General features: G+C 37.6%; 1 protein-coding gene across 1 annotated transcript in view; it reads right to left on the bottom strand.

Annotated features, from left to right (window-relative positions):
• Window positions 1-24,223, bottom strand: part of cfap74 (cilia and flagella associated protein 74) — an 83,617-nt gene that overhangs the window by 15,303 nt on the left and 44,091 nt on the right. Inside the window, exons 22-27 of the mRNA XM_038293107.1 lie at window positions 22,006-22,134; window positions 9,016-9,103; window positions 3,861-4,034; window positions 2,853-2,986; window positions 2,513-2,768; window positions 1,275-1,409 (exon numbers count right to left, since the gene is read on the bottom strand). Of these exons, the coding sequence (XP_038149035.1) occupies window positions 1,275-1,409; window positions 2,513-2,768; window positions 2,853-2,986; window positions 3,861-4,034; window positions 9,016-9,103; window positions 22,006-22,134 (916 nt within the window). The remainder of the gene's footprint in view (window positions 1-1,274; window positions 1,410-2,512; window positions 2,769-2,852; window positions 2,987-3,860; window positions 4,035-9,015; window positions 9,104-22,005; window positions 22,135-24,223) is intronic.

The following is a 24,223-nucleotide window of genomic DNA, read 5'->3' as shown; positions in this document are numbered from 1 at the left end:
CAATACTTCATACCAAACTCGTGACTTTACAATACTTCATACCACACTCGTGACTATACAATACTTCATACCAAAGTCGTGACTTTACAATACTTCATACCACACTCGTGACTTTACAATACTTCATACCACACTCATGACTTTACAATACCTCATACCACACTCGTGACTTTACAATACCTCATACCACACTCGTGACTTTACAATACCTCATACCACACTTGTGACTTTACAATACCTCATATCACACTCGTGACTTTACAATACTTCATACCACACTTGTGACTTTACAATATTTCATGCCACACTTGTGACTTTACATTACCTCCTACCACACTCGTGACTTTACAATACTTCATACCACACTCGTGACTTTACATTACCTCATACCACACTCGTGACTTTACATTACCTCGTACCACACTCGTGACTTTACAATACTTCATACCACACTCGTGACTTTACATTACCTCATACCACACTCGTGACTTTACATTACCTCGTACCACACTCGTGACTTTATATTACCTCATACCACACTCCTTAGTTTACAATACTTCATACCACACTCGTGACTTTACCATTCTTCATACCAAACTCGTGACTTTACAATACTTCATACCACACTCGTGACTATACAATACTTCATACCAAAGTCGTGACTTTACAATACTTCATACCACACTCGTGACTATACAATACTTCATACCAAACTCGTGACTTTACAATACTTCATACCACACTTGTGACTATACAATACTTAATACCAAACTCGTAACTTTACAATACTTCATACCACACTCATGACCTTACAATACTTCATACCACACTCGTGACTATACAATACTTCATACCACACTCGTGACTTTACAATGCTTCATACCACACTCGTGACTATACAATACTTCATACCACACTCGTGACTATACAATACTTCATACCAAACTCGTGACTTTACAATACTTCATACCACACTCGTGACTTTACAATACTTTATAACACGCCCAGAGAGGCTGTTTGCTTCATGCTTTTCTGTCATCCTGCTTTGATCTCTACAGACAACATGATCATTATATACCATCATACCTTGCTTGTTTATCGTAACCGCACCCCTTGTATTACCAAAAAAAAATCTATGTTGCTTTGAATGAGAAGAGAAGGATTTTAGAAGCTATAATGTATAAGTTTAACAACAGCAGCGTGAGAAGGGTTCCTGTTTAATGTTTGTCATAGTAGCAGGTCAGTGAAGCGGGTTGGTGGGTGTGCTTTCGTACCTCCTGTTCAATCGGTCTATTTTTTGTCTCCTCATTCTCTCTGCTCAACATATCGCAGTGCAGCTGACGTAGGGCCTCTTCTTTAATCTCCTCCTCTGAAAGTCGAGGTCTGAATATCACCCGAACCAGACATTTCTGGAGAGGGAAGTGTGGTTATATTTTAGAGAGATTCAGAGAATTATGGTCTTCATGGGTTTTTCCCGAGGTGAAAAACATTAAATGGACCACAGAGGATAATTACTGCTGTGTTTATGCCAATCTGTGTTTATTCAGAAGCACAAAACTGATAAGAAACCTAAAGGAAAATAAAGCTATTTAAAAAAAAAATGAAACAAACTAAAACCAGACAACTCGTGCGATATAACTGATTATTTTAAGCATGTTGTTACAGCTTTGGTGTTTAGCTCCCCCCATTTCGTCATCAACTCTGACCAACTTTACTGTTCTTGGAAGTCCACAGTGTTTACATGGGAGTTTTTGATCCCTTTTAAGAAACACTGCTATGTGTCATTAAAGGGATGGTGTGTTTAGATAATGTGCGTTTTTTTTGTTTAATCTGAGCAGAGACGAGTCTTCCACCTGTTGTTGCATCCCCTCAGATTTTGGCACAGAGGTTGGTCAAGTCTTTGTAGACCCACCAGTTTTTCAATATATTTTCTAAAAGATTAAGATATTCTTTTACAACTTTCACTTTTACCTTTCTGCTGTGTTCCTTGGCTTTATGATGCAAAAGCAGCTTGATTTACTCTGGAATTTAATTCTAATCAGGTGATTTTAAAATATATTTGGTTCCACTGAATTCTGTTTATAACGTGACAAAGTTAGCATAAATTTAAAGGGAATGCTCCTTTTTGAAAGGTTAAGAAAAACTAATTGGGAAATAATCTCTACTATAAAAAAGAATTTCTTCACTTTTTTGAAGCATTCATGAAAATAGAGCAAAGAAAATATTAGTCCTTCACTTTTATCAAGCCTCCAGTAGAGTGCATCAGCAGACCATAAGTGACGACTGTCTCCTGGTGCAAAACTGTCTGTAATTGTGACATGGAGAGCTTTCTCTTTATGATCCTCTAGTATTATTTACCATAAAATAAAAATCATCATGAAATAGATCTGATTTAATTCTGTGTAGAAGCCCTAAAATGATGGAGATTCAAGATGCACTAAAAATCATTGCATCAGAAAAGCTCCTCTACGTTTTAAATTAAAACATTAACATAGGAGACATTGTTATTAACCTCTCTGGGTAAAAGGCGTCCTGCTGAAGGAATAATGCTGATGTCTGAATCCTCTGGCACACTGAAGGTGAACAACCTGGGGCCATCAGGTTGAGTTGTTGGTTCTTTGCACTGGTCACCGTCAGTCGGCTGGTTAGTCAGGTACAGTAAGGCAGTGGACTCATTGCCTAGTGCAGTAGGTCTGAACTGAACCAGAGAGTGGGACAGCTGTAGCGGAGGACGGACACCCACACCTCGACAAGACAGCAGAAAGTCTCTGGTGAAACAGAGAAAGATTTTCAATGTTCTATAAACTTACATATGCAACATTTACTCAAAAACAAAAGGGTTGAAAATTAACCTGTTGATTCCAGATTTGCAGATAAGTTGGAAGTTATATTCTTTTGCTTTTTCAGGGCTGAAAATAAGATCAACCTCCAGAATTTCTTGAGGAAGCAGAGTCCCAAAGCCATCGTTAGGCTGGACCTCAATAAACTGTAGGATCAGAAGCTAAAAATTATGACAAGAACTCAAACTGACAGATGAAACTTTCTACATGTCATTAATCAAAATAATAGCATTAATCTACAATGAGCAGCTGGGTATTTATTGATGACAGGTTTTTACATAAGCATGAGGCTGAAACAAGGGATTAAAATATCTCCTTAATTTGGCTTAATCCACGTTTTTCATGAATTTGCTATAGAATAGCTTTGAATCCCATCCGATATACATCCTTGAACCTCATCTATACAGATTCTAAGAATAGTAGCACACCCAGAAGTGGTGGTTATCAATAAAAGGACAATAATAATGTTTTCCTTCGTTGGTACTGCAAGATTTTGTGGCAGGTGATAGTTAACTATGTGTTTAATTTTTATAAAAAGTTGATATTTCTACCGTTTAAATGAGAAAAATATCATAAAGATCCCCAGAAGTTGGGGTTCAGAGTGATTACACCAGAGTTTCACGATCCAAGATGGCCGACTTGCATGTGTGATAGCAGCAGTGTATTTTCCCACAGATAAATTTTCCTTCCTTAAATCGTTCACAGACGCACCACGTAAATCTCCTTAATTCAATATGTTTGCACAAAATAAAAAATTTGAATGTGCAGAGAAACACAAGTTTAAGCATGTTATGTTGACAAAAATGAAAAAGATCTCTGAAAATACTAATTAGCCAATCTTTGTAGATCTCAATTTTAAAACACTATTAAAGTTTGAAACCTTTCCTAAATTACAGTGTTACTAACTAAATGCATCATATTTATTATGCTCGTATTTAATTAAAAATAGTCAATATCAAGATTTCGTCAGTAAACCAGTAAAAGTTAACTATGAGCTCAACAGTATTGGAACAAGCATACCTCAGGAACGGCCACAAAGCCAAAGTCTTGAGGGAGGAAGGACATGTTGGTCAGGCGGACTCTGCTTTTAACCAAACTGTAGATTGAACAGTAACCAAAGTCCACCTCTGTTGGGTCAAACTGCAGGTCTGTAGATGTGACAATTGCCTGTACTGTAAAATGGGCAGGCTGCACCTAGAGAGATATATAATGCATACAGTGGATAAGGGATACATTTTTTACCCTTCCTTGAACTTTTATTTCATTTCAAGTTTTGTTTTTTCATTTCTTTTATAGTATGACATTAACGAAACACAGAGACCCAGCATTCATTGAAAACAGAAGTCATTCTTGTTTGGAGATATAAATAAATAGAACAGTATCGACTTGTTTAACCTTAATCTTAACACAAAAGACAAAGTATGTTTTTAAGCATATGGTTGTATTTCATCACTCGGCAGCCGTTAAATGTGTGTTTCTGTGAGTGTATCAGACACAGTTCTGGCCTGAAGTGTGCAGTGGAAGTTGAAATAGACAACAGATGAAAAGGACATCAAACTTTCTCCTTTTTTTGGTGTCGTCCTATGTGTTCACATCAAACGAAAGTACAGGATGTAACATTTCCTTATACTCCTCCTGTGAAACTTTACTCACATTTCATTCGGTCACATAAAGTTGGATCTATCAATACCTACATTCATTTTAAGTACATTGTTGGTGCAGCAAAAAGTATCTACTCCCTTACAAATTTCTTTTGACTTTATTTGTCAAACTTATACAGGGTTTATACAAGAATGAGTAACTCTAATTTAATCCTTTTTAATGTTCTTTTAATGGTCTTAGAAACAATTTTAATGCCATCAATAGGTACCCATGAATATCTATTTATATATATATATATATATATATATATATATATATATATATATATATATATATATATATATATATATATATATATATATATATCTATATAAAGGAGCTAGCTTTATTTATATAAAAATACAGCAAAATCCTTAGTCATCTGTACCGTTGACAGGCTGCAGCCATGTCCCGAACTCCTCGTTTTCCAGCCATTTATGCATTTTCCCATTCTCTACCTTTATCTCTGCCTTGAGCTTCTTTTCTGAACATAGAACTTTACCATCAACTGGAAGCAGTTCCACGCAAACAACTAAGGCCTTAATTTACAAGAATCATAATTTTAAGACTTTTTAACAATTTTTAATGACCAGCGGAAACCCTTTTATATGTTTTAGACTGTCACAGAAATTTTAATATTTCAGAGAAGGATTAACTGTTGAAACAAAAGTCAGTCTAAATGTTATTATTATAATGTAGGGAAAAAAGATGTACAGACTTACCTAACCCCCTGTTAAAGAGTGCTTACTCTGTGAACCTTTAAACTGATCGTGCCACCCTTGGTGGGGAATGTGATTCTTTAACAAGTGAAGGAATTCTGGTCCATGTTTCTTTGAAGACCAGCTTTCTTTTAGCCAAACTGGTGTGTTTTGGAAAATGATGTTATTTTCAAGATAATGTCATTGATAAATTTTTGGTTCAGCTTTTGATCCACTGGATGGGATGACTGTACCAAGAAGCTTATAGTAAGAACCCCAGTCACATCCTGAAATGTGTTTGCTTCTCAAAAAAGCCAGAAAAATCAAACATATGCTGTAGGACTATTTTAAGAGGAGGATTAATGCAGATTTTATCCCTGTTAACAGATAAAGCAGCATCATCCAAAAATAAACTCTAGCATGCTGGCATTAATGAGTCATTTTATCACCAGGTGCAATACTTTGGCCCAAAATGGATAATTTGTTTCATTGTCTGATAAAACTACTGAACTGTGGTCGTGTTTGTATTTAATTAGAATCATTAAACAAAAGAAAACGAAGAAAACTTGTTTGAGACATTTTTCTCCCCCTCTTCTTGTTTGACTCAAGCTGGCATCCTCTTGAGTCATGTCAGTACTCATTGGTGGACATTGCTGCTGCAGCATTTCTCTCCCAGCTGCTGTGTTGTCTGCTGACCAAACGGTGAGTGTATGAATGTGTGCGACTGTTTCTGATGGTTAAATGCCAGGAGCCCAGGGCCCAAGGCTGGGGGCAACAGCTTTGATGCTTCACAGGAACATCCTGGCTGGGTTTATTTGGCTCAGACACAGCGGTCCTCTCCTCTTTCTGCCCTTGTAGAGGAGTGGACCATTGGTTGGCTGGCAAATGAGAGGAAGGTGACGGTTTGGCAAGAAGTGTAACCAGATTTAGATTTGCTGAAAACAAACCAAAAGAAAAAAAAAAAAAAAGCTGGCAGACGCACAGCCCAAATGTTGCAACGGCTGTTTTGGGCTCCTTTTTTTAAATAAAAAATACAGTTTACATAATTTAAACATACTAGATAAAACTTAAGAAAATAACATTTATATTTGAGCTTTAAATGAAGGCTGAATTGCAAATTGCAACTTTGTAAATGTTTGTGCACTGAAGTCAAAAAACAGATGGAGGCTAATTAAAAGAAAAAACATGAGAGCTTGACCCCTACAGTGATGGGATCCAGTAGCTTTGCACTGAGGGGTATTTCGCAGGTATGATTTATGTCTATATGCCCTCTGACCAGAGGAGAAAGTCCCTTCAAATATAAACAGAGAGGTCATTTCTATCCACATAAAATACAGATCAGAAATGACTGAAAGGATCACATCTAAAATGTAATTCCAAATCAAGGATCTCGTTTCTAGGTTCCTTACATTTCTAATTTTTTGCACCTAAGACTCTGGTATCAGAAAAATGGAAGACCAAACATGCCAAAGAAATAGCAGCAATAAACCAGAATATTATTGTGTGATTTAAAAGTTAATCGTAAAACAATGGCTTCCATTATTCAGGAATTCAAATCATTTTGAATTTATGTCCAAAGCTCTAAAAGATCCTGCGTCGATTATAGCTTTAAACCTATAATCAGAATTTAGAAACAAATAATCCAAATCTACATGGACAGTTAGTGTCTTTTTCTTTTATGTGTTCATAAATTGTTTTCTTGTTTCAACAAGACGATTGATTGAAGCCTTTCCGCCTCTATATTTACACGTTCTCAGGTGTGATGACCTGTATACTGCATGGCTGCAGCCAAAGGTTTTAGAAATATAAGAGATTTATTTCAGTTCAGTTTTTTAAGGCTACTCTTCAACCAAATATCAACACAAAGCACTTTACAAGTAAAAATGTTCCAGTTTAAAAAAAAAAATCCAGAATGTATGATTAAAACAGTCAGATAGGCAGAATAAAATTAGATTACATGCTTTCCAATTTAATCTCAGCCATCACACTTCACAGATATCAGTAAAAATTTCCAACAATTAAACAAATTTGAAGTTGTCTTGTGCCTGCTTTGTTTGTTCCTTTAATGTGATTTAGATTTGATGTTTAATGCAGAAGTAATATTTTATCTACTACTCCTGAAAAATGGTCAGCAAGCAGGCACTCACAGCCAAACTCTACCAAATAAGCCTCATCATGAATCAAGCGAGCCTCGTGACAGCACCGCCATCATTCCCATCGACACCAGAGGGATGTAATAATGTAATGTCTCAAATGCAATCGAATGATCTAGAACTGAATCAGTCAAGTCGCTCCTCCGCCATAATATCCATCAATAGCAGCCGATCAGTTATCATCCCAATTACGCAGCTTTAGGCCGTCTCTTTTCTCTCTTAGTTCTCAAAAGTTGTTCTGGAAATTCAGACATCATGATGTGACTGTGTCTGTAGTTAGTCCATACGTGTTTGTAAAAAATAAATCCTGGATGATCTCTTAAACCCGCTAATAAATCAGCAACAGGAAGTAGACTTTCCTTCTTTTCTATTCGAACCTAGCATAAATAGCGGTACAGAAGAATCAAAGAAACGAAACCTCCCTATAAAATGGGAGCATGATTAAAGAAGTCTAAAACAAATGAATTGGAGATTTTGTGCAGGGCTGCGTGAAATCAGGAAACATGCAAGTGCAACTATCTGTTAGCTCCAGGTTGAGTCACTATAAGATAAACTCAGAGTGGGCATCAAGGCCAAATGTGCAGCATAACTGGTAGACAGAGTCCCTTAACCTATCCTCTTAAAAAAAATCAGAGCCCAGCAGTCCTTTATACAAATTCACTTTAACTAGGATGTAAATATACAAACAAACTCAACATAATAAACTACTATCGTCATTATACATGAATGTTTACACTGAATATAAAAAAAATGTAAAAGCAAAATTTTACAACAAAAAACAGTATGCACCAAAAACAATGAGGATGCTTAAAGATCAAGGTGCAGAATAATTTTAAAAATCAAATTTAGTTGAGGGATCTGTGTGACATTTAGCTAAGACTGCAGATGGAGAAAATAGGAACGAGAAGCTGCAGTCATTAGAGGAAGCAGCTCACCCCTGGCAACAAGAAGGTGATGGCCTCATTAAGCAGGGATTGCTCTGTTTAATGAAAGTGTGTAAAAGAGCATAACGGAAAAGAAGCTTTCCAAATGTTCAGGCCTTGACAGAGGTTAGTTCTCTTGTTTGACGTTGTTTTTGAAAAGGGTAGATACATAAGATTCACACGATGATTTCTTTTAAATTATTCATGTCGTTTATTCTGCAGAAGAAGTCACAGAAATTATGTTTTAAAGTTATTTTGAAGAAAACAAAAAGACATTCTGTATTTATATGATCATATAAATCAGACTTTTTTCTTTCACTGGGCTCCTATTATGGCCACGATGTATGTGGCTCATCAACATCAAAATATTTAAAGCTGAGTGTCGCTCCAAACTAACTGGATATTTCTAGAATAAAGAAAGATTATGACCTCCTTGTAGTGTTACCCTCTTTATAAGGAAGGGAACTACATGTATTCAGGTTCTGCATGCCCATTGGAAGCAAGCGAAGGCATTTTCAGCGAAACAATGTTGGATAACCTTTATGCTTGGCTTATTAGCGCCTGTGGAGCAACTGGGCCTTGAGGGCGGAGATAATTTTAGCTTGTTACCAGCAAAATAGGTTACAACCTTCAGTGGTGCTGCTTCTGTTTGTCACAAAGTAGGACTCAAGCAGCTCGCTTTTGCACGGGAAGCACACTCTCCTCAGGATCACAGAGGCTTCCTGTGAAATGAATGTGACTTGTGCAATCCGGTACAAACCTGCCCTGCTACTTGAACTGTCATTGGAACCTCCAGGACTCCTGTGTCACTGTCAAAAAAATCCTCTGCATCTTTGGACAAGGATTGTCTAAGGAGAAGGCAAGAGAGGAGGGAAGGGCAGCGTGAGAATAGAGTTGTTTATGTAGAGCAATGCTTTTTATAGGCAACAGCAAACTTATAAATGCTTAGAAACGTTAAGTGTAACAGTGATTTCAACAACACATGTTTTTCCTTACAGATGGCAGATCTAAAAAGTCAGAATCTGCGTTCTGCTCTCAGGCTCATCAGATTCAGACCCGTTATGCTACTGTAACCCACGACTGTAGGATCGGATTGCCAGAGAAAGCAGGGGAGAGATGAAGAGTGCGCCTCCACACTACTGTAGGTTGTAGCCATGGTGATGGGAGACGTAAGTATGATTCAAAGAGGACCAGCAGTCATACACAGGCTTATGTAAAACTACAGTCCTTCAGCAGAAGTGGAGAGCTGATCTCATTACATACTGCATATATATATATATATATATATATATATATATATATATATATATATACATATACATATATTTATATATATTTTACATTTATTCACGAGCCTCCTTTACTTTTGTTACCAGGAATCCTTTCCTTTCTACTCGCCCTCTTCATCTTTCTGCTGTCTCTCATTATGCTCTCGATGCTGAAGCCTCAAAAGCCGATAGTTTCAGGAGTTTAAACGCTGCTAACATGTTTGAGAGTTGCCCTTCATATACAGCGAACACCTTCACGTTATGTCTTAAGCCTTCGGCTTCACAATTACATCCCAAAATCCGGTAAAGGTCACTTCCTCCCCTCTCTTCAATTACACTGTAATTTTTCCATCCCTTTCCACTTGTCTATTTGACAAATGAGCTCAGAGGGTATATTTAAAGAAGCACTCTTGTTCTGCCTGCTAATAGCATCGCTGCTGGAGAGTCACTCTTGAATTAGCTTGGCAAGGCAGAGTGGAAAAGCCTGGTAGGGCGTCGCCAGGCCCATATGTTTGGGAGAATTTGTGCTAGAGATTTGCTGGTGTCCTGCACAGATTTGTCTTGTGTGCTCCTCCTTCTCATTGCAAAATTATTACCTTCCCCAAGGAGTTTTTTTTTTTTTTTTTTTGAGTTTGTGTGTGTGTCTGTGTACAGGATAACTTGAAAAGTTATTGACGAAATCTTTACCAGAAGCACACCTCATGTCAAGGATCAATTTATTAAAATTTTTTGACGATCCAGATCATGTGAAGTCACAATGTGGAGGAAAATTTCCTGATTGGCGAGGGTCTACGACAGGGGTCACTAATAGGTGGACCACGGTCCGGATCCAGACCACAGTGATGTCTCATGTGGACCTGTACCTGATACTAAAAAAGGAAACAACAACCTAAAATCTTATTGGGCACTTTTTGGTTTAGCTTTTATAATTCTTACGGTAGTGGTCATGCGTCCAAATTGCATGCCAGTTTGGTTATACGAAGCGATACCACCAATCTGACTGACCTCCCGACAACGAAGAAAAGATAAAACTTGTTGTTAAAACAAAGAAGAGAGAAACAGGTGAAGAAAAATCTGAAATAAAAGTGTACGGGACAGACGAAAGGACGGAGACAGAAGCTCGTGGAAACAGAGAAGGAGGGGAGAAACGGACACAAGTAAGAATGGGACAAATGATGGCGTTTAAAAAACATTAAAAGCTATGCTCTTAGAGTGCATTTCTAGTTCACCTTAAGACAGTTTTCTAGTCCTTTAACAGTTTACCTCTGAGCTGTGAAATAAACAAGTAAAGGGAAATAGTTGAAAGTTTAATCTTTAAAAGTGTCTCACAAAACCCCCCGAAAAACATAAAATATCAGTAAACCCTTCTGCAGTCCAAAGTGTTATAATTTATATGTATGATAAAAAAATAAGCATTTATTACTAGAATTTATTTTACTAATAAAGATGAAGATGACTACAAACAACTCAATGATCTATAAGATTTGACATCATCATAAATCATTATATGAAATGAAAACTAAACTAGTTATTTTTGTTCTGTCTTTCATAGTAATTTCAAGTTTTAACAGTGTGGTAGTAGAAAAAAGAAAAACACTGAGGAGAGCCGTTTGACGTAATCTGTAATAAATCATCCTTGTAATCTCCCTTTTATCAGCTGGGACTGCCGGGGTTGACCCCACTGACTGCTCTTCAGAGATTACACCTAAACCGCTCAGACAAGCAATCCCATTCAGAGGATCCCGTCATCAGGTTTACACGGCAAAAATAAGGAGACAATCATCTCTTCATGTATTAGATTGGGTAGCTGTTTTCAAAGCACTGAATCCAGGATCAAATGAGTTGGATCACATGGGCGAGAAATAAAGCGCATATGCTAAAAAAAAGCAAAACGAAAACCCATAGTGCCTCATAAATAGAAAGAAAATAAAACCACTAAATTTCGTCACACTAGGATCTGCTTTGACCTAAATAAGAGTAACAGTGGGCAGTGGAAACAAAAAGAATTTCATAAAATTTTAAATAAACTCTTAATGTGTGGCTACATTTGCATTCAGGTACTTTTAAACTGATAGTCCTGTAAAACAAACAAGTAAAAAAAAACAAAAACACAACAATTTAAATAAATATAATAATAATTTAAATAAATCTGGCTGCTCTGTGAAGGTTTCAGGGGTTTGTTAGAGAGCATCAGCATCATGGGTACCAACGACAGAGCAGACAGGTCAGGAGTAAAGCTGGGGGAAAGCTAAGAGCGGAGTAGTAGGCCACGCTGTAAACATCTATTGGAGCATCAGTCAGGTAATCACTGTAGAGAGGGGGACACTACTGGAAATCTGACAAGACATGTTCTTCCTCCCTTTGGAAGGACCAAAGCTCAGGTGGAAGAATTTGTCAACTGTTTAACTATTTATAAAGAATTGGAAAGAAGATGGTTACCAATAAAAAACAAACAAAACAAAAATCATAATATACAGAAGGAGGCCAGTTGAAAACAAACTTAACCTTTCAGCCCATCACACACACCTCCCCAGCCTTTAAACACAGTGGTGGCAGAATCATGCTGTGGAGATGCTTTTCCTAGAAAGGGAACATACACTGCCTGGGCAAAAAAAAAGTCGGCACCAAAAGTCACCTTTAGCTTTGATTACGGCACGCATTCCCTGTGGCGTTGTTTCGATGAGCTTCTGCAAGGTTTTATTTATTTCCATCCAGTGTTGCATTAATTTTTCACCAAGATCTTGCATTGATGATGGTAGAGTCTCACTGCTGCGCAAAGCCCTCTCTAGCACATCCCAAAGATTCTCAATGGGGTTGAGGTCTGGACTCTGTGGTGGCCAATCCATGTGTGAAAATGATGTGTCATGCTCCCTGAACCAGTCTTTCACAATTTGAGCCCGATGAATCCTGGCATTGTCGTCTTGGAATATGCCTGTGCCATCAGGGAAGAAAAAGTCCATTGATGGAATAACCTGGTCATTAAGTATATTCAGGTAGTCAGTTGACCTCATTCTTTGAGCACATACTGTTGCTAAACCTAGACCTGACCAACTGCAGCAACCCCAGATCATAACACCGCCCCCTAGGGCTTGTACAGTAGGCACTAGGCCTGGTGGGTGCATCACTTCACCTGCCTCTCTTCTTACCCTGATTCGCCCATCACTCTGGAACAGGGTCAATCTGGACTCATCAGGCCACATGACCTTCTTCCATTGCTCCACAGTCCAATCTTTATGCTCCCTAGCAAATTAAAGCCTTTTTTTCCGGTTAGCCTCACTGATTAGTGGTTTTCTTACGGCTACACAGCTGTTCAGTCCCAATCCCTTGAGTTCCCTTCGCATTGTGCGTGTGGAAATGCTCTTACTTTCAGTATTAAACATAGCCCTGAGTTCTACTGTTGTTTTCCTTCGATTTGATCTCACCACACGTTTAAGTGATCGCCGATCACAATCATTCAGGATTTTTTTCCAGCCACATTTCTTCCTTGAAGATGATGGGTTCCCACTATCCTTCCAGTTTTTAATAATGCGTTGGACAGTTCTTAACCCAATTTTAGTAGTTTCTGCAATCTCTTTAGATGTTTTCTCTGCTTGATGCATGCCAATGATTTGACCCTTCTCAAACAGACTAACATCTTTTCCACGACCACGGGATGTGTCTTTCGACATGGTTGTTTAGGAAATGAGAAGCAAGTCATTGTACCAGTTGGGGTTAAATAACTTGTTGCCAGCTGAAAGATAATGCAGTAATTATCCAATAGGAGCTTCGTACCTATTTGCTTAGTTGAATCCAGGTGGCGACTTTTTTTTTTGGCCAGGCAGTGTACAAGTTGATAATAAAATGGGCCGAAGCAAATCACAGAAGACGTAAAGAAAGAAAATAAACCAGGGTGAAGTTTTTCCTTCCAGTGGATGAAAACCTCAACACACTCTGGCAGAAGGACAATACAATGTCTCAGATCAAAGCCCTCCTGTGTTAGAATGGTAAAAATTAAACAGAGCCTTTGGGAAAACTTTATTTTTTTTAGCAAATGATCTGTACTTTTGAGTTTGAGCTATTCTGATTGGAAAAATGTTGGTCATTTAATGTGCAAAAGGTTAACCCTGCCCCTGAAAAAAACCCAAAACATTGATCAAAGGGACTTAAATATAGAAGTGTGTCTTTGGGATTTTATTTGAAGAATATTTTGAAGATAAAGCACTATTTTCCTTCAATTGTACTAAATACAAACTACTCTAATCTGGAATTTAGTGAATTAAGGTGTCAGAATGCAGCAAGGTTTAATATCCTCCAAGTTAATATTTTGAAAGGGCACTGTGTACAATCATGGTTGCCAACTTTATCAGTTTTAAACAGGAACTGGTAAAATCCAAATGGAAATTGACATTCTAATGATAAATATTTCATAAAACCTGCAGTGATTCAATCTGAATCCTAGTTGGAAATACCAGCGCATGTGTGTCTGTGTGTGTGTGTGTGGGGTGGGGGGCTACTGTGGATACCATGGGGAAGGAATTATGCATTGCACAGAGCAATGGTGAGGATGTGTAAGGGGAGAGTGTGGGCTGGCTGCTAACAAATAAAGGTGGAGGAAGACAGGCAGAGAAAGGATGAGGCGAGAGAAAAGGCAGCTGAATGATGTGGGCAGCTTGAGTGAAGTCCCTCAGAGGAGGAAGTAAGAATGTGCTCGCTCTCTCCCAGAAGCCCGAGGACGGCAGAGAAGGCTCAATCACCTGTGTGAGGAATGAAAGCTATGAGTCATTTCAGATTCCAGATTTAACAGTTTATGTGTGTGTCTGTGAGAGCGTGTGTGCGTGGATGTGACAGTGAGTGGAACCAGAGCAGATAATGAGGACTTGGAAATCCAATCGTGCTCTGGCTGGTAGAAATGGCTGTGCCATTTTAAATGAAACACTGGCTCTGCACAAAACAAAAGCAAAGCAAGCAAAAATTAACGGATCGGAACAGAAAGATTCAACCATGGCAGAGGGAAAGGAAGGAACCAGCTTACTGATGGACCAAACGTTTGGTTTATTTTTCCTTTCTGAGTCTGAATATTGCAAAATTAGCATTTTGGGTATTGGAATATATGTTGGTTCATTAAGGTCCCTTTTTTTATAGTTTATAACACTGAATTTATCTACTATGAGTGATTTTTCAGTATCATCCTGTTTGCTGATTTACAAACCGAAGCTTTTATTTTTCTGAACCAGTAATTTCTGACTATCCCTGAACCAATTAAGAGGCAGTGTGCCCTCAGCATATGGAGATAGGCACACCCATATGTTGTTCCAGATCCTAACAAGTCCATGGCCTAAACCATCACTCAGCATAAGTTACTGCTCTGTTTCCTCAAGCCCTGAAAGACTTGAACATTTTTAATCTGGATAAAAAGAAGTAATCCATCTTTGTCATTTCTCTTTCTGCCTGTCAGCTGATGTACATGTAACCATTTTGAAAAACCCATATTATGAGCTCTAGACATCACAAGGTTGATCAATAGCAATACCAATTGACAATGACTTTCATAGTGTAAGCAAAACTATATGAGCTGGTATAACGTCACTTTTTTATTTTATTTGTTCAGCTTTTTAGCTTTGTAGCCTCTACTTTTCTCACCGTTGGTCAGATAAGAATCAGCAAGTCCTATCAAAACACAAAGTAAACACCTTAGCATTAGCATTGGCTTATCCAAATACAAAAATACAGCTAGTAGAGGAAGCTATTTATTGCTTTGTATGCTTTGTGCTTTTTTTTAAACTAGCTATGCCATACTAAACCAACTTAGCAAAGCTGTGGAGGTAAAATATATGAGTTGCAGAAAATAAAGACACAGATTAGGTAAAAATAGATCATAATATGCTTCCTCAGGTTCTCTAACCAAATCAATTCTGCTAAATTCACATATCTATCATTATTGCGCTTTTTTTCCCCTTTGTCTTATTTTTCTTTTCCTTATAGGACATTATATTGCCATAACTCTGTATGAAAAGAGCTTTATAAATAAAGATCAATTGAATAAGACACACAGAAAGGAATACGTAGACTTAGAAGGGCACAATCACCATAGTCTACTTACTACTGATAAATGTCTTACATGACTTGGATTGACTGATTTATTACTGATTTATAAGATGTAAACCAATCATTTATACTGAGTTATAACTTTTATATTGATATTGATACTGCAGTTTAAAAACACTTTGGTAAAAGTTGAAGTATCAACTTGACCTCTTTACTCAAGTAAAAGTGAAAAACTATGTGCTCCAATAACTACTTTAAGTATAAAAGTATAAATTAACCTTAAAAACAGCCAGATAGCACTATATGAATTGTAAACTCAATTTTTCAACTATTTTGAAAAATTCTTTGAGATAGAGCCAAGGATGATATGCTGTCGCCTGTGTCCGACCTTTCAGACATTTCAACATTTTTTTCTGAATCCGACATTGTAGCATGGCATAGACAATTCACGTTTGCAGTTTGAAGACCTCCTGCTTGCTTCTGATGATTTCCTTTAGCTAACCAATGAGTGTTTGCATTATATGACTCATCCAATTACACTAGTTTTCACTAGATGTGGATGGCACCAATGATCTGCATTGGATGGCAGACATGATGTGAAATAAATATTTATAAACATTAAACCGAAGCCAAGAGTAACAAGTAACATTTGTTTTAAAAATGTAAGGGATAGAAAGTACAGATACTTGTGTGAAAATGTAATGAGTAGAAGTCAAAAGTTGGAAGAAAAATCAGAAATGTATAGATACCTAAAAAGTGTACTTAAGAACAGTAATAAAGTATTTGTACTTTGTTTCTTGACACCTCTGCATATTGACTAAAGTCGGTAATTGCACTCCTAGTGGCCTGCCAGTGCATTGCAAGGAGTACATGAAAAATATTTTCTTAGGTCGTACAACAAAGTAATGCTAGGATATGTTTTCCTATGTGTTAACCCAAAAAGTAGTTTTTTTCTATGAGTGCACATCAGCTTTGACACTCATCAAAACCAAGCAGAGCAACAGACTGGATGTAGAGCCTAGGATAAGCTGCTTTTCACACTGAGGTATCAGAGCTCACCAAAGCAGCTCAGGTGATTTGATGAAGACAAAGTAAAACTAATTAAATAGGTCTAAATAAAATTTTTTGTTCTATATTTTGTTCCCATTTCATCAAGTTTAAATGTGATTATAGCGGAGTTAGTCTGAGGAGTTCCAGTTTTATAAATACAGGTGTATAATATGATTTTATATTGTATTTATTTCGATTCCTTACTAACTACAAGGCAACATATTTATATCTTTTTTTATTTGAGATGCGAAGGATAAAATGCCTAAGAATTAAAAGCTCAAATTAGAAGACTTTCAGATTTTAGATTTAGTTATTTAGGATTCATGGTAAAAAAAAAAATGCCCCAAGGGGCACACAAGTCGAAAAAGGTTGGGAAACACTAGTCTAGAGGATGGTTGACCCTTAGAGATGGCTAGGAGTAGTTTCATAATAACAGGGAAAAATACAAACAGGAGGATTGAAGGTGCAAACGGACGGACAAAGAAACCAAAAGAGAAAGAAGCACAGTGAAGCACAAGGGTGAGAGGCCAAGAAAAATAAGTGATCTGTGAGGAAGTGGGAGAAGACAACACAGCAAGTGAAGGAAGCAAGAGTGAAAAGAGTGTGAAATAGAGGGAATAGGGAGGTGGTGGAAGCTGTAACTATGTTAGTGCTTGTGAACAACGCACAATCGCAGCAACCAGCAGCAGCACTAAGAGTAAAGCTGTCCTCTAATCCTCGTGTTTAAACCTCTGCTGATTCATTATGACAGATTACTGACATTTTCCCACTTTCCTCTAAAGTCACAGAGCTATTCCACGACTAGCACGTGCCTCCAACATTCTGTGAAAAGCGGAGTGAAAACGTTCTCTTCGTTTAAAAACAAACACATCAGCCCAGCTATCAATACACAAAACTGGCGAACTGTGAAAGGAGGAAAGAAGGAGGGTGGGCAGAGGGGCGCCCACGCAGAGGTTTTTTACATACTGCACGCCTCTCATATTCGCCCTGGGGGTCCCCTGTCCTCTCTCCTGGCTTTCAAACCACAATTTAACTCCTGCCTCTCCATCTATGTATAGAACCTGGATTGTTGTTGAGAAAATTAGCAGGTCCTTCAGAGTCATTAGACATCATTATCAGAAGCCTTCATGGCTCTGCTTTGATCAGGTTATTCGCTCCTCTTGTCTGCTGGCTCGGTTTAAATCTATGCACTTTGTAAAAGCTGGACTGCTTTCTTGTGAAAAATCAGAATGAGCAGGTAATCTTCTGAGAAATCCATCAGGAGGCATGAGAGGGAAAAAGATTCTCAAGGTTTTATAAACAAAAAGAAAAAAGAAATGGCATTAACTCAAAAAAAGAAAGCAGCATCATATAACATGAGCTAATTGATATTTTTTTTATTTCAAACAGAAAATAAACCTTTTGAGAGTGAAAGTGGCTCTATACAGTCTAATTAATATTTTTAGAGAGGAAGGGGAAACTAGTCTGCTACCCTTCTGAGTCGTAGAGTAGGGAAGAAATAACAAGACCTATTAAAATCAAACTTTTTATTGACATTGAAATATAATAATTAATTGTTTCTTGACAATTGAATATAGAAGTTTGTTTTCTTTTTGAAATTTATTAACAAATTATACCTGCAAAAGCTGGACTCCAAATGTTTTGACCTTCCGGTGGCTCAAGCTAAAGCAATAGAAAAAGGTCAGCAAATTGACAGGTGAATATTCTCAGGCTAATTTCTGCAGTTGAGATTTTGCATGACTATTTTTGCAGATTAAACTTTTGCTGGTGAATTTGAAGTAAAAAAAAAAAAATCATTATTTCATAGTGGTATAAATTCAATGCAGGGCTGGACAATAATTAAAGATCTATACATTTCACAATATAATTGTATTCATTAATGGTGATTTTAACACATGTCCAGTATGTTGATATACGCTGCAGTCTGTGGTTATGTCATTAGTCACGGACTGATGTTCCAGGCTCAGATGATTCCAGAACAAGCCACAGTATGTTTGCTGGTGAGCGTTGACGTACACAACAGGCTCTGCAGCTGTAGGCTGTGCTGCTCAACGGATAAGCTCCAATGCAGTAGGTCATTCCCCAAAAAGTCGACTTAATTAAGTTGAGTCGACTCACATCTAGACACCTCGAAAGTTCCCTCACGTAGGCTTGTATGCCGGTGTGCCACTAGCGTGCAAGGTGGTTTCTTATTGGCTTATCATATGGGCTTAATAGAACACACGCTACAGTTAACAATAAAAGCTGTTGTCACTGCAATGTTTTGTAAGTATATGTATAATAAGTATTTGCAGCCTAGACCAGGGGGGGTATTATTGACAGAAAGTGAGAGAAACCTTATATTGATGATTTTTGAAATAGATAAAGACTGTAACGTGCTTCCTACAGTGTCAATAAGAATTTATAAAAAGTACGATTTTGAAGAAATTAATGATTAATGAAATAAAATGTTCTAATCATTATATTGATTTGTTAACACAGTCCTTCAAGGTTACTGATTGTGATCCTTTTCTCTTTTTTGCTTAACTGTAAGGGAAGCACCTTTCACGGCAGCAAGGCTTGGACACTGCGGCTGCGTCCGAACTTCTGAGCTAACGCCTAAATCCCCTAAATCACTATATTTAGCAGGGACTATATAGGGGCCTTTATAGTGAACTCCGTTAACTGACTGTTCCAATAGATGATCCCTACTTTTCACTTCCTGTTGGTCATGTGACTCCGCCGCCACCGCGCGCTGCCTGCGCCATGTTTGTTTTTTGTCGCCGCTGTCAGGTAGCGAAAGCCTATGGCGACAGCAGGCCTTTGTGAAAACAAATCCCATGATTGCAGGATATATCTGCTCATCTACTGACCATGGATGAACACCACTTTTCAAGGTGCATTGTCAGAAATTTCGAATCCACTACTCTTTCATCCACTAGACGTTTGGTCACTTATCCAAAATGGCGTTACCAGTGGCGGCCGGCCCATAGGGGGCGCTGGGGCACCGCCCTCCCTGATAAGAAGAGAGAAACGTAAAATATATTTTTAGAAATTAACTCATAAATGTCAATTTTACTCTCTAGACTGTGTACCTATAAGCAAAACAAATGATATTTTACATTTCCCTCTCTACTGTCATTCTTTTGTGGATTTCCACAGACAGACTCCTACCGTCTCTGTCTTGGGGCGCTGATCAGACAGCCCCACATTTGCAGAGAATCTGTCAATCATGTACTATTGCTAGGTGAATTTAATGGCCAATCAGCGTCTCAGAACTTTATGGTCTTGGGGCGCTGAAAATACTGCGCTTTTACAGGGTTCTGCACCCAAGCGCAGGTGCAGACAATTAGAGGGACAATGGCGAACGTAACGAGCAAGATGCAGCTTCCACCAAATTCGGTGAGACCCTTATTTATCTACCCGTTTACCCGAAGAACATCCCTGTTGTAGGGTATGAAAATTTCCTGTCATGGTTATTGTGAGTGCGACGAATCCACCTCGTCAATGAAAACTTTGCGTGCCACACACACATTCCTGTTATACTGTGATTGTGAGGACCAATCCGCTCGCGCTGAGCCCAGTAGCTCCATTAACTTAAAACACACAAGCTGTTCCTGGTTACCTGCTGGCGTATTGAGGGTGCACACTTAATATTTCAGTGGGGTTAGCCATGTGTGTGTGTGTGTGTGTGTGTGTGTGCGCTACAGGGACTTGTCATCTTCAGTCTGGCTGCGTCTTTGCTGGGTTCAAACCCAGTTTGGTGTAATTGAATAAGTCAATGAATCTGTGTAAAAGAATTAAGTTGTAAAAATTATTTGTTTGTTTTTGTACATCAATTGTTTGTGGAGGTAATATATGGACAAAACTGATTTATGAGATGAAATCAGAAATCAGAGAGCCTGAGGGGAGGGGCTTAAACTAATTAATGAGGGCTGTGGGAAGAAGAGCGGCCATTTCTGTTTTCTGTTTCTTTGTTACATTGCTGGTAACTGGAGGGAGGCTGAGGCCCAGAGGATCTTGTATATGTTTAGTTTCTTTTGCACCCTGTTTTGAGTTTTTGAGCACAATAAATCAACAACACCGGTAACCCGACTGAGCCTAGATTCTTGGAGGCCAAAGAACCCCGTCACAGTGACCCAAATCATCACTGTTACTGTTATTATATAGTAAATTAAATCATTACTGTTAAATTGTATGTATTGTCCAATTGTTTATTTGAATTCTTATTCCGGATTAGTTGGAGACATACACTAGGCTATATCAGCCCCACCAAAAATATTTTTCACCAGCTGCCACTGGTTGTTACCACTACATAGTGCCCTATATGGTGATTAGGGCAATGTGTGATTGTCGAGTTTTTGTCTTGTTGGATGTGCTGTTCTGAAATTAAATTAATACATCATTTGTAAATTGATTTGAATTAGGTTTGTTTGTCTGTTTGAACATATGGAAGTTTGGCAGGAAAAAAAAAAGGTTCAGGATGTAGCTAAATGTGTGATCTTGATCACTGAGAATCTTCACCAGCAATTTGCATAATAACGTTCAAAGTTTTGTACAGGATTCTGTTGTTGTGTTTCTGGGCAGTTTTTATAAGTGCTTTTATATTGTTTATATTGGAATTATATCGCATCTACAGAAATTATGAAAATATATTATTATATCAGATATGTTTATACAAGTTAAAATAAGATAGACTTTATCGATCTCACAGTAGAGAAATTCACTTGTCATATCGGCTCAATAGCCAAAAGAAGGTGCCAAACGGAGGGAAAGGTGCATGGCGTATATACAGTGCGTCCACATATATACAGTGGATTGGGAAAATAAATAAAAAAAATAGGGCAGAGATTAAGGTCGCTTATGTACATCTAAAGTGACCTAAAGACATATGGATTTGGCATTGTACATTAGAGTGGTATCATGTAAGGAACAACAGTAATGTAGTGAGATAACTATAACAGCTGAATTCTCCTATTATGAACAAAATTTTCTGAGCGGACACAGCTGTGGCCTAATGCTCCATAAAACCAAATTAAATCTTAAAAACACAGTGGGAACAATATGAAGGCAAGCTATTAAGATTATGAATTTCACAGCCTTTAAACCCAACAGGTGTCCCATCTTTTGGCATCTTAATATAATGGATAAAGGGCTCCAAAAACTGGATACCAATAGGATCCTGTTAGGTCATTTTTTAAAAATTCATGTAGTCTAAAAAAATCCAGTGACAACATCAAAGAAAGAGTCAAAGCCTGAGAGCAGAAACATTTGTTATCTGTGTAGGTTCAGTAAAAGACCCCTCTAAAATGAAACAGTTTGCACTTTAATAGAAGGTCAACCAAATCTTAACAAGCTGACTTTACAATAAGATTATAGTCGCTCCAGTGACTCCATTACCATTACATCCTCTATGTGTCCTTCCTTACCTGGGTTTGAATTTCAGCTGGGCATTAAGAGTTGACTGAGCCTGGATGAAGCTCTTTTTTGGCAGAATCTCCATGTGTTTCTTCATCTCTGGGCACACCTCAAACTTTACTTTCAAAGCTCTGTTTGCTCTGTAATGCAAAAAGGGTGCAGCTTTATTAGAATATAAAAATAACACAAGTGCTTTCATGTAACTAACTTTTTCATGAGAATACTGTATAACAGGGCAGGTGCTTTATATGGAGACCTGATTACAAAGAAGTGGATTCTGTTTATCATCATCAGTCTTTTAGGCCAACAGTGGATCATTCAGAGATCCTCACTGAACTTCTGGAGAAGGTTTGCTGCACTGAAAGTAAAGGGGCGGGTGAATTTTGAACATCCCCATCCTTTTATTTGTTAAAAAAACAAGTAGTAAAATGTCCAAAACATATAGTTTCTCTTCGTGACTGTGTCCCAATTATTGTTGATTCTTCACATTTTTTTTTTATATCTTTATGTTTGAAGCCTGAAATGTGGCAAATGGTTGAAATGTTCAAAGGGGACGAATACTTTCGAAAGGCACCGTATCACTGCTTATAGATCGAGAATACAGACAATTGACCTTCATTTTAGTAGCTCCAGTGGATTTCACTTCAGAAAGAATAACTTCACAAAGTTCACATCAATTAAGTGGCGTTTCAAAGATGGTTGCACCACTAGAAGCAACAAGTGCAACTCAGACAAATGACTCCATATTTGTCTGGTTTTTAAAAACATCCAACTACAGAGATGGAACATGTACAATAACGCATTTGTGTAACCTCATCTTTAACGACACAGATATCCCCCCCCCCGCCCCATTCAGCTGAAATGACCCACTTAAACTGTCAGGTCAGCCAGATGCTCGCTTCCCCGAGGCAAGAACTTGCAGGGACACTCGGGACACATTAGGTTTCAAACTTCTCTCCAATTAAATGACAACCTTCAAATAGCTTGGTGGAATATTTATGGCAACATAATCAGTTTGGCCAATGAGCCATTTTAATTAACGGGGTCATTTGGCTGAGCTTGTAGTTTTACTGGCAGAGAGTCATTGGTTTATTACTAAAGCAATGCCTATTGATGTCTGTTGGGTATACTATTTTATTAATTCCTCCGTTTGACACCTTTCTGTTTTATCTTTTGTTAATGTCGATATCAATATACAACCTCTGCCTTCTTAAAGATGTATGCCTTATTTATTACTTTATTCTAATAGAGGTAAAATAATTATCCATGTATATAAATTGATATTTGAGAGAAGTCTATTCAAATCTGCAGAGAAAAATATTTTAAGAAATAAAGCGCTGCTTACATTTATTGGGACAGCTGTGAAAAAAAAGTGGTAAAAGCCTAGACATCCTGTCAAATGTTAGTCAGAAGCCACTGAATTCTTCTCCAAAGTGCCTTGACCTTTTAAGACTGTTTGCAGGATCTTTATAAGAGAAACCTCAACAAAGATCCTATGTTGCATAAGGTGACTTAATTCACTTTAAAATGAATTTCAGTCTTAATTTCCTCTGGCATATAGACACATGGTTCAGTATGAAAAGTCACATTTAGTAAGCTACATACTGTATGTTTGTGGTTTGAAGAAGGAAAAGGCTTTTAGACTTCCAGCTGTTGTTATGGTGACTCAAAGATAAATTACTTCAGTTTTCTAACAGTGGGCTTCAGAGATTTATTTAACCTCCCCAACCACCCTTCTCGACTGTGCGTGGTGGCAAAAATAAGCAGCATGTCAAATTGCAACCTGCAAAAATAATTGGACACGTGTAAATGTCTGAGTTAAAAAAAATAAAAATTCTCATTTAGAAGGTTTAAAAAGTGAATTGTGGGTTAAAATACAAGCAAAAAAACAACACAGCCTGTGAAGATGACTTTTTTTTTTTTACACGTTGGTAAGCAAGTTAGTAGGAACTTTGATCAACTTTCAAAAATAAAATATAATAAAACATTTTCAGTTACATTTATTTTTAAATTTTTTTTTAAAGGGTAACTAATAATTATTGAATAAATGAACATAATCATACAACTGCAATAAAAGATTAATTCATTTTAGGGTTTATTACACCCAGAACGAGCTAAATGTTTCCTATTAATATTAAGATCCACTGTCAACAATTTTGGCCTTAATAAAACATTGTTCTGGTTTCTTTTATACCCATAATGCAATCCTATTTGTCTAAGCATAACTAT

The sequence above is a fragment of the Cyprinodon tularosa genome, unplaced genomic scaffold (genome assembly GCF_016077235.1).
Source record: "Cyprinodon tularosa strain WSP-4 unplaced genomic scaffold, ASM1607723v1 ctg320, whole genome shotgun sequence".
In the NCBI taxonomy this organism is placed as follows: domain Eukaryota; kingdom Metazoa; phylum Chordata; class Actinopteri; order Cyprinodontiformes; family Cyprinodontidae; genus Cyprinodon; species Cyprinodon tularosa.
Note: the sequence above shows the minus strand (reverse complement) of the source record. Positions and strands in the feature narration are given on the sequence as shown.